This window comes from Trachurus japonicus, chromosome 9 (assembly GCF_045865225.1).
Source record: "Trachurus japonicus isolate A0001 chromosome 9, Traja_1.0".
Lineage (NCBI taxonomy): Eukaryota > Metazoa > Chordata > Actinopteri > Carangiformes > Carangidae > Trachurus > Trachurus japonicus.
This window is the reverse complement of record NC_140915.1, coordinates 25,204,847-25,215,044: the sequence shown is the minus strand read 5'-3', so window position 1 is coordinate 25,215,044 and position 10,198 is coordinate 25,204,847. Positions and strand designations below refer to the sequence as shown.

The window sequence follows — 10,198 nt, the reverse complement described above, 5'->3', positions numbered from 1 at the left end:
TATCATTGTTATGTGTGCAAAAAATGTGTTCGACTTGTTATTGTTACCTTGGCAAAGTTTGCTTCCTCTAATGTTCAGGATTAATCTAACCGATTAATACACACACTTATAAACACTTATAAAGTTATCAACTCCAACAAAACTCAAATGTATGACTGTGAAGCACTAAATGTGTATAGGTGTTTTAGAAGTAGAAAACTCTGCAGTATCAGGATGTAAACAGGAATTTGGACTTGAAAATTAAAAAATGAAAAATGATTTTCCTTAATGCTGATGCAACTTGTTGCACAGGTCCAGCTGGACATGGAGGGTGCCCTGACTGCCAGGGACCGAGTGGGAATCCAGGATTTTGTCCTCCTGGATGAAACCACAGAGACAGCCTTCCTCAGCAACCTCAAGAAACGCTTCAGCAAGGATCTCATTTATGTGAGTCTGAGGAAGCACTATATTGAACAAATGTGCATTTTCAAAATAAGTATGTCAACTTTTACTTTTACTTTTGAATTCTGTCTTTTAGACCTACATTGGCACTTTGTTAGTGTCTGTCAATCCTTATAAAGAGCTGGACATCTACAATAAGAAACAAATGGACGTTTACATGGGTGTCAACTTTTTTGAGCTTCCTCCACACGTGTGAGTGTATGATCTGGATCTATTATGTGAATATGACCTAAACAATAAACTAACTCCTAATGCAGTTCACCTCATCAAAGTTCATTTGTGAAATATGATGGATGCTCTACAACCCCTGCAGCTACGCCTTGGCTGACAATGCCTACCACACCATGCTGACAGAGTTCAACAATCACTTCATCCTTATCTCTGGTGAGAGTGGAGCAGGGAAGACGGAGGCCTCCAAGAAGATTCTGCAGTATTACGCTGTCAGCTGTCCAAGCACCACTCTGCTTAACACTGTCAGGGACAAAATGCTCAAGTCCAACCCCGTCCTTGAGGTCCGGTCATTACTTAATGTCCCATCAATGTAATGATACGCTGAAAAGGTCAAAGGTCGTTAATTACTGTGTGATATGGTTGTGTTTTCCTGCAGGCTTTTGGGAATGCCAAAACATTGAAAAATGACAACTCAAGTCGTTTTGGGAAGTATATGGACATTCAGTTTGACAGCCAGGTAAGAACAATGTGGCACATTCACAGAAATGCTTATGACAAATATATCAATAAGTTATAAAAGAGAAAGAAAAAAACAGGAAATTTATGTTTATGATTAAATCTTCTCGGCAATATCACTTTATCTAGCTTCCAGAGCTGCAACTCACTTTACTATCATCCAAAAACTAAACAATATATTTAATATAAAAGCTCATTTAATTGTACTAATGGGCAAAAATGAATTAGATGCATAAAATGACTCATATCACGAATTCTATAACTTGAAGGATGAATTTGTTCGTACTGAAGAAAGTTCAGCAAAGTGTTAACTTTTCTTTTAACTGAAAAAAAAACTTTCAAGGAAAAACACACTTTATCCTAGAAAAATCATTTTAAATCTGGCCACTGGACCATAGGCTATGTTTTTTCTGCAAGTTGTAGAGCTGCTGTCTTTAGGATCATGATGCCCATAGGGGGATGCTGTCGGAGGCCATATCTTGAACTACCTGCTGGAGAAGTCGAGGGTCGTGCATCAGAATCACGGGGAGAGAAACTTCCACATCTTCTACCAGCTTGTGCAGGGAGGAGAGGATGAGCTGCTTCGCCGGCTGGGCTTGGAGAGAGACTGCCAGCATTACAACTATCTAACGCAAGTATGTGACCACATTCTGATGATGAGGTAATTGTACACTTGTTAAAATGTGCCATGGTACCGTGTTGACTGTGTTTCTTCTGACAGGGAGAGTGTGCCATTGTGTCTTCCATTAATGACAATTATGACTGGAAAACTGTCAAAAATGCACTGCAAGTCATCGATGTTGATGAAATTAACACTGATGTAAGTTGGATGGTGTCAATAATGCTCTGACGGACTCACTCTCTCTGCTTTTAGTTTAGCATCTTATGAATATTTATTCTCTGCAGCACTTGTTTGAGATTGTTGCGAGCGTTCTTCACTTGGGGAACATTCAGTTTGACTCTGACAGTAAAGGCCATGCCCTCCTGAACAACAACGCAGAGCTGCGATGGGTCTCAAATGTAAGACAATGGTGGGCTGTTCTTCAGATATGTAGCATTATTACAAAAAAGTCAAAGCAGAAACTCGCCTAATGTTATTTGTCCCTGCAGCTACTAGGGGTTGATGCTCACGGTCTCCAGGAGGGACTGGTCTACAGGAAGATCGAAGCCAAAAAAGATCAGGTGCATGCATGTGAAAATGTCCTTCAATATATTAAAGATTTAAACTCTCCAATGTTGCGTTTGAGAAACAGCCGTGACTTTGTCCCCCTTAAAGGTCCTCAGCCCGTTCACAATCGATCACGCCATCTACGCCAGAGATGCCCTGGCTAAAGCCATCTATGGACACACGTTCACTTGGCTGGTCAACAGGATAAATGCATCCATGGAGAACAAGGTGTGAAGAGTGTGCAACAAGTCACAAAGGGAAGGTGGTGAAGATAACTTTATACTGGCAGAACTCTCATCTGAACTCTCATCTGAACTCTCATCTGTTTGCTCTTTTCCCTGGCAGGACTCATCAAGAAAAACTGTAGTGGGGCTTCTGGACATATATGGGTTTGAGGTGTTCTATGTAAACAGGTATGAGCAGTCGATGTTTTAACCAATTATAACTGATTCCACTGGGGAAAATGTTGGGAATATTCTATACCTGAACTCTTTGTATTTACCTTTCTTTTCAGTTTTGAGCAGTTCTGCATAAACTATTGCAATGAAAAGTTGCAGCAGCTTTTTATCCAGCTGACACTCAAGGCCGAGCAGGAAGAATACGAGGCGGAGGATATCGAGGTACCCCTGTTAACCTGAGACAAAAGAGGAGTGATAATGTGATTACATCAGTTCGCATAAAATAATAATAACCTTTCTCCAGTGGGAGCCAGTGCAGTTCTTCAATAACAAGATCATCTGTGATCTGGTTGAGGAGAAACACAGAGGAATCATATCGATACTGGTGTGTACTTGCTGAAATAGACTTGAAAGTCTGCCCAGCGGCTTACAAAACATGCAGCTACTGTGAAATAATCTTGTCATGTGATACTACGGTGTTTTGATTTGCAGGATGAGGAGTGCCTTAGGCCGGGAGATGCCACAGATCTCACCTTCCTGGAGAGACTGGAAGAAAAGATGGGAAACCACCCTCACTTTGTCACGTGAGTCAAGTTAACATATGAATCTGTCAGCACAAAACTTGTTCATGGAATACTTTTGTATCACTCCACATTCACATTTGGTAGTGAATCATTTTTAATTAAATACAAACTCCATTTAAGTGATACTGTGCCACTGTCAACATTGTGCTCACTGGTGTCGACAGTGAGCCGATAGAGATGGAGGATTAGGATTCGTCTACAAAGGCTCTCACTCTTCATCCGTCTGTCTCTATCTCCACCTCTTTGAGCGCAGGCACAAATTGGCTGACAAAATGACACGTAAGACTCTGGAGAGGGGAGATTTCCGTCTTTTACATTATGCTGGGGAGGTCACCTACTGTGTTGTCGGTAAAAGGAATCACTCTCTAAGACCTTCAGACATCTAAATGTTTTCATTTTCAGCTGAGAAACAGTCCTATGACATCTTTTTGTTGTTGTCGTTGTTGCTGTGACTCTCTAGGTTTCCTGGACAAAAATAATGACCTATTATACAGAAACATAAAAGATGTAAGTTTGCAGTTTTGCACTTAATGTCATATGAGATGGAGAATATTGGACTAGAAGGTATTTGATGAAAGTTTGACATTACGTTAAATGTTAAATTTGTATGTATGTGTGTTGTCCCACCTTCTCATAGCTGATGTGTAAGTCTAAAAATGACATAGTCAGAGAGTGTTTCATCAACATGGATCCAGACAGCAGGCGAAGACCAGAAACAGTGAGTATGGTCAACTGTATCACACCACATCAGCATCAGCATTACATGCTATAGTTAAGAATTAAATGTCATATAAAAACCTGAAATATCTTTTTTCATAGACGTTATCTGAAGTGGGGGAAAAAGGAAATGATCTAAATATTATAAAGACTGTACAAGGACATACAGCATGATACACAATTTAATATCTGTTGCAATGCACTTAGAGAGAGAAAATGTGCACAGTAGAGATTACAAATGAGTAACTGGTGACCACTGAGACAAAAACAAGTCATTTTTATCACGTCAGTGGCGGTTTGACTCTGTCATCAATTAAGCCATATGGATTTGACAGATGAACTGTTGAGGATTATGACCCTCATGTTGTGTCTGTAGGTGGCGACCCAGTTTAAGAGCAGTCTGCTGAAGCTGACAGAGATCCTCATGGCTAAAGAGGCCTGGTACATACGCTGTCTGAAATCTAATGAGTCCAAGCAGCCAGGTACTTTAATTAATAAGTGTAGTGCACGTGCAGTTGTTGTGGTAAGAGGGTGGTGTCGTTTGACCTTTACCCTTTTTCTGGCTCACACTATTCACAGGTCAGTTTGACGAAGCACTGATCAGGCACCAGGTGAAGTACCTGGGTCTGATGGAGCACCTCAGAGTCCGACGTGCTGGTTTTGCTTACAGACGCAAATTTGATGTTTTCTTAAAGAGGTACAAAGGAGCGAGATGCTCGGAGTTTATGCTTGATTTTCAAACGAAAAATCTTGCAGAATGGAGTGACTCCATTCTGCTACATTTACTGAGTGGGTTTGTTTGCTGCGTCTCACACAGATATAAACCGCTGTGCCCGGCCACCTGGCCCCACTGGAGAGGAGCGCCTGCAGATGGAGTAGAAGTGCTGGTTCAACATCTGGGCTACCTGCCATATGAATACAAAATGGGGCGGTGAGCACAACACTTCCTGAATATAACAATGTAAATTTACTTTGAGCCAAGAGTAACCAAAAAGCATTTATTTTGTTTTAGTACCAAAATATTCATCCGTCATCCGAGGACTCTTTATGCCACAGAAGATGCCTATGAAAAATGTAAACATGAACTGGGTGAGTGCAAATCAGCAATGAGAATCTTTTAGCCATCTCTACCTGCGGTGATTTACAGTTTTTCTCAATTGCTAAAACACTAAACCCTGTTGTCTGAACCAAATTCTCAGTTGCCTGAACCCACTGATTGAATCAGTCACTCTTTTGGCAAAACCATCAGCACTTTTCACCTGTTTAGACACATCTTACCAACACATTTTCATTGTGATGCACCTGTGTTGCAAAATGCTGAGCACAGGTGGCAAAAGTCAAACACAAGTAAAGCACAAGTTTCACCGGTTGAACACAACAACTCAAAATTGATAACACTTGTGTCCAATGATGTGAGGGCACATACTGTATACTGTAAGCCAGTTCAGGATGAAGTCCTGTGGCCTGACCCAGTACAGAGAAATTACGCTGTGGCTGAGTTGTGCACTTCTCATTTCTGTATTTTTGTACTTTATTTTTACGTAGGCTTACTGTATACAAGTGCTAAATGCACAAGATTTCTGTTTGTCTTTGTACTGTACAAGTGCTACTTGTAAATGCACAAGATTTCTGTTTTTTGTACTCCTTTTTTTTTTTACTATGTACAAGTGCTACTGTAAATGCACAGGTTTTTTGTTTTGCAAGAGGAGAAGATGAGAGGCGACAGGGTGAAGAAAGAAAGGATGAGGGAGGGAGGGATGAACTGGGCAGAAAAAAAGAAGGAAGGAAAAGGGGATGAAATGGATGTGGAGAGGTAAGGAGGAGGGTGAAAGAAAGGGAAGGAGAGAAGTGCTACAGTGTAAATGCACAGGTTTTTTGTTTTGCAACATGCATTTAGCCTACAGTGAACGATAAACATTTATTTCTACAGCTTCATGTGCTGAGCATTGTGTTTTCTATTTTTCTATGTAGTGTTTAGTGACTGCTCAGTAGTGTTTTTAATTTTGATTGACTCGGGGCACGATTTGGCAACAAAGTTCAGTTTTGGGCACAGATTGAACTGTTTTGAGGTGAAAGTTTGGTTTTGCAAGAAGAGTCTGAGGTTTTGTGAATGTAGCTTGAAAATTGGGGTTTGTGTTCACAGTTTAGAGAAAATGAGAGAAGCTTTCGAGAAATGTGTCTTAGCAATCGAGAAAAACTGTAATTTCATACTCTGAATCTGCAGCTACGAGACTCCAGGCCAAATATAAAGGATACAGAGCAAAGGGAGAATTCAGAAAACAGAAAGAAGCTGGTGAGTGTCACGATGCACAATCTAGATTAGGATGTGTTCCTGTGCTATGTAAGTAAGATAAAGTCAAACATCCACTACACACACATTATATATATTTTTCCCCCCAGCCACTAAGATTGAAACTTGTTGGAGAGGAGTGCAGGCGAGGAAGGAGAGAGAGAAGAGAGCATGGGCTGTAAAAGTCATCAAGAAGTGAGAACGAGGAGCAAAGTTGTACAACTTCATTACACATCTCATAGTGTCACATTTTTACTACTTCAATATCTAACAACCTGTTTCAGATTCATCAAAGGTTACATGACCAGAGGGCAAGCAAAAACCACTGATAACTCAGAGTACCTGGCCTTTGTGAGGCAAAATTACCTGAACCGGCTCAAAGGAAATCTGCCAAAGACCGTTTTGGATAAAACCACCTGGCAATCTCCTCCAGCTGTGCTCCAAGAGGTTCAAAGATTTATCAGATTCACTGTAAAAGAGATTACCAACAACAACTCATGTGTTATTTAGACCCTGTGCACGTTTTCATTCTTGTCAGACATCAGAGATCCTGCGTAAGCTTCACTACCGTCTTTTGGTGAGGAAGTATGTGAGAGGAATAACACCCCAGAAAAAAGCCCAGGTAACTCCTGTGTCAAACACTTTCTATCAAACTGGAGCATCATGTTTTTTTTTTGTTTTCTTTGGAGATGAGCTTTTGATTTCTTGTTCCCTCAGTTTCAACAGAAATTTGTCACCAGCTCCATCTTCAAGGGCAAAAAGGAGAGTTATCCACAGAGTGTCGCTCAGCCTTTTGTCGACACCAGAATCAGTTAAGTGTACGATACATTCCCACAGTGCTGCTTCTTTTTTGGTAAATGGTAAATGGTCTGTATTTATATAGCGCTTTTACTATACCTGAACGATACCCAAAGCGCTTTACAGTACATCACATTCACCCATTCGCACACACATTCACACACCGTTTACCATTTACCATTTTTTGAACATCATTTTTGACACTGTTGAATATCTATAGGTGAACAAGACATAAATGTGAGGGTTCTCCAGATGATCCGCAACGAGCACATCAAGGTAATGAAATGTCATCACACACCCAGAGGAACTACAGCACCGCATCACACACAGCTGACCGTGTTGTGCTCTGTGTCTCTGTAGTACAGCGTCCCAGTGATCAAGTACGACAGGAATGGTTTCAAGCCGAGGCCACGACAGGTCATCCTAACCCAGACAGCCGCCTATGTGGTGGAGGAAGCCAAGATCAAACAAAGAGTGCTGTACACCTTTCTGAAAGGTCATATCAGGATGATATTACACACTTTACTTGCCAGTGGGGATGTTTTTTTTTCTTCTTATATTTGATTAATTTTGTCTGACTTAATGCAGGTATTTCGGTCAGTAATCTGAGCGATGGCGTAATTGTATTCCATATAACATGTGAGGACCCTAAAGAAAAGGTATGTAGATATCCAATGTACAGTAAATGTTTGGGTTTGTCAGAATGGTCTATTTTGTAAACATATTTGATATTTTGTTACTATTTAATGGAGGTACAGAGACCAGTTGAATTACAGAGTAATCTTTTAAGCTATATAAGTGGAAGCCAAGCACACAATGTTTTTTTTTTTTTTAATAAAGGCGATTTGTCTGATTGTGTTTCACTCTGTGGGTGTCTCAGGGGGATCTGGTAATGCAGTGTGACCACCTGTTTGAGTTTTTGACCAAACTCAGTATCATTGCTAACAAGCAAAGTGCAGTCAAAGTGGTCCAGGGCAGGTGAGTGTGTATCTATGTCACAAATGTGGAGGTCAAATTTGAAGCGTGCTTTAATCTAAAACACTTGTATGTGATTGCATTGACTCTCAGTATCAAGATTGAAATCCAGGCAGGAAAAGAGAGCGCAGTGGACTTCAGCATCGGACAGGAGCCCATGGTATACAAAGCCAAGAATGGACACCTCATGGTGGTGAGTTGAACAAACCCTGTAACAATGAAGAATGTATGTACTGACGTTCTGTTTGAGGCTCTGATATGAAATTGATCTGCAGGTGAAGAGATAGCACTTTGACCAAGGTCTGTTTATTTCGAACAAAATGAAAGCAGTAAACTGTAGCTAACCACTCTAATCCCAAGTATCCACCCACCCACCCATTTAACCACCCACATCCCCAGCCACTCATCCACCAGAGCTGCACCACATTTTACACACTTTCTGATTAGGAGAAACACAAATTAAAAAACAATCAAACAGATAATAACAATAAAAACAAGTCCGATCTCCATTTATTCTGCTTCCATTTTTCTTTTTTCTTTTTTTACAATTATCAAGAAAAACTGCTAAATTACATAAAGCAGAGAGAATATCTTATCTACTTTGGCTGAGATGTTGCATAATGTCTTTAATCCAAGGAGAATATGGAGGTGGGGGAAGGGTCTTTCCATTTGAACATGAGCTGCCTGCCCAGCAAAGTGCAAAAGACCAATATGCTGCACTAATGATTGCCAAATAAAGCCATAGAAGCATGGATTGGTTGGATTATTGTGTTTTTGAGAGTATTAAAACCTAAGCAAGAAATTATGTAGTCTCAGACTTATCCTGAACATACAGTATGTAATAGGCTTACAAGAGCTTCCACCTGTCACATGAAAGGTCTAACTACTTTCTAATTCTAGATGACCTAACCTCTGACCAGCGGAGACAGTGTACTGTTGTGTATTGTCATACTGCATGCTGTTGAAAAAAGGATGATGAGCAAATCCTTTGGATAATTTTCTTTCGCCAAACTGCATCTGGGGTTTATTCATTTAAGTCCTACTCCCCTTTGTTTTCAGATGATTTAAAGTTGTCAAATTATACAGAGTTAGAAGGTTGTATGTGCTGCTTATAATCTTCTTAATACCTTTTGTTAACTTGAATACAGACTCCAACAATCAGAGGACAGAGGAAGCAATCAGGGTGTAAGGCCATAAAGCTCAGCAATTAACCTAATGACCTCTTAAACTTGAGCCAAATTCCTACTGCTCCATAACGGTGTCAGTGGTTAAAAAAGAAAATTAATCCAGAATGTATTACAAGACTTATCAATAAAGTAGGCAACTGTTATGTGTGCTAGCCTACTAATCAAGGATATCAACACTCTTATATTGGAAACGAGGCTTTTGCAATGTGCATTCTATGTAGGCTACATATTTTTGTAATTCAAGATAAACGTTACTATAACATATCTATCCTGCTAAAGAAGAATATGGAGGATTTTAAAACGGATTAACAAATTTAGGTGATTCATCATGATGATACTGATCATTCCATGAAGAGAAAAACACATCAAGTCCCTTATTTACAGACTGGCTATCAGGGGAAGGAAGTTGGTTAGTGAGGTCTTTATAGTTAGGCTTTGCGTAATCCAGAGTCACAGATATTTGAACTATTTTGTGTGTAGACTTTAAAAGGGGGTTGAATTAAGGAAGAGAAAGAGACACCACTTTAAATCATATTGTTTGTCCACACAGGTTGCCACTCGGGTACGGACACGGTAATGTGTGTGGCTGAGGAGGAGAAACACAAGAGGCCCCTGCATATTTCATCAGGAGACCCCTATTGAGACGATCAACATGTCTACAACTGAGCAGCAACAGCTGTATGTTAGGAAGCCTGGTTAATCCTGATTGAGGACAGCAACACCTTTTATACACCTTGCAGTTACCAATGAAATGTACTTTTCCACCAAATAATATTAAATAGCAATTTAAGATATAGTTCCACATCAGTTCATGTATAAGTAAGTTTATCTTTGTGGTTTTAATCACTGTAAGTCAAAGCAAGAACTGAAACTGCAAATCAAATCTGTCACATTGAGGTCTAGAAAACTATTTTAAGGTACAAGACTGAACAATACTCATTAATTACTTCAAA

The 10,198-nt window shown here is 40.0% G+C and overlaps 1 protein-coding gene across 2 annotated transcripts; it reads left to right on the top strand.

Annotated features, from left to right (window-relative positions):
- Positions 1-263: 263 nt before the first annotated feature.
- On the top strand, positions 264-10,189 carry myo1ha (myosin IHa). Of its 2 annotated transcripts, XM_085786888.1 has the most exons (31): positions 264-426; positions 518-633; positions 755-953; positions 1,049-1,129; positions 1,584-1,763; positions 1,850-1,948; positions 2,035-2,148; positions 2,239-2,310; positions 2,405-2,524; positions 2,642-2,709; positions 2,811-2,916; positions 2,999-3,079; positions 3,187-3,278; positions 3,532-3,626; positions 3,739-3,785; positions 3,916-3,996; positions 4,372-4,477; positions 4,575-4,692; positions 4,813-4,926; positions 5,008-5,084; positions 6,220-6,288; positions 6,396-6,480; positions 6,570-6,732; positions 6,824-6,907; positions 7,003-7,096; positions 7,304-7,359; positions 7,444-7,579; positions 7,672-7,742; positions 7,964-8,061; positions 8,152-8,251; positions 9,796-10,189. In XM_085786888.1, exons 1-31 carry the CDS (start codon positions 268-270, stop codon positions 9,820-9,822), a joined length of 3,108 nt encoding a protein of 1,035 aa, XP_085643014.1. In that variant the 5' UTR covers positions 264-267; the 3' UTR covers positions 9,823-10,189. The 2 variants fall into 2 exon arrangements, 1 of the variants encoding a protein (XP_085643014.1); XR_015036590.1 differs by lacking the exon at positions 9,796-10,189 and having other exon boundaries at positions 7,449-7,579; positions 8,152-8,174.
- Positions 10,190-10,198: the final 9 nt, after the last annotated feature.

Bases quoted from the DNA above. Each gene is read 5' to 3' on its own strand.
- myo1ha (XM_085786888.1), top strand. From the start codon at position 268: ATGCTGATGCAACTTGTTGCACAGGTCCAGCTGGACATGGAGGGTGCC. The intron at 427-517 runs GTGAGTCTGAGG...TCTGTCTTTTAG, and splicing joins TCAGCAAGGATCTCATTTAT to ACCTACATTGGCACTTTGTT. The intron at 3,997-4,371 runs GTGAGTATGGTC...TTGTGTCTGTAG, and splicing joins GCAGGCGAAGACCAGAAACA to GTGGCGACCCAGTTTAAGAG.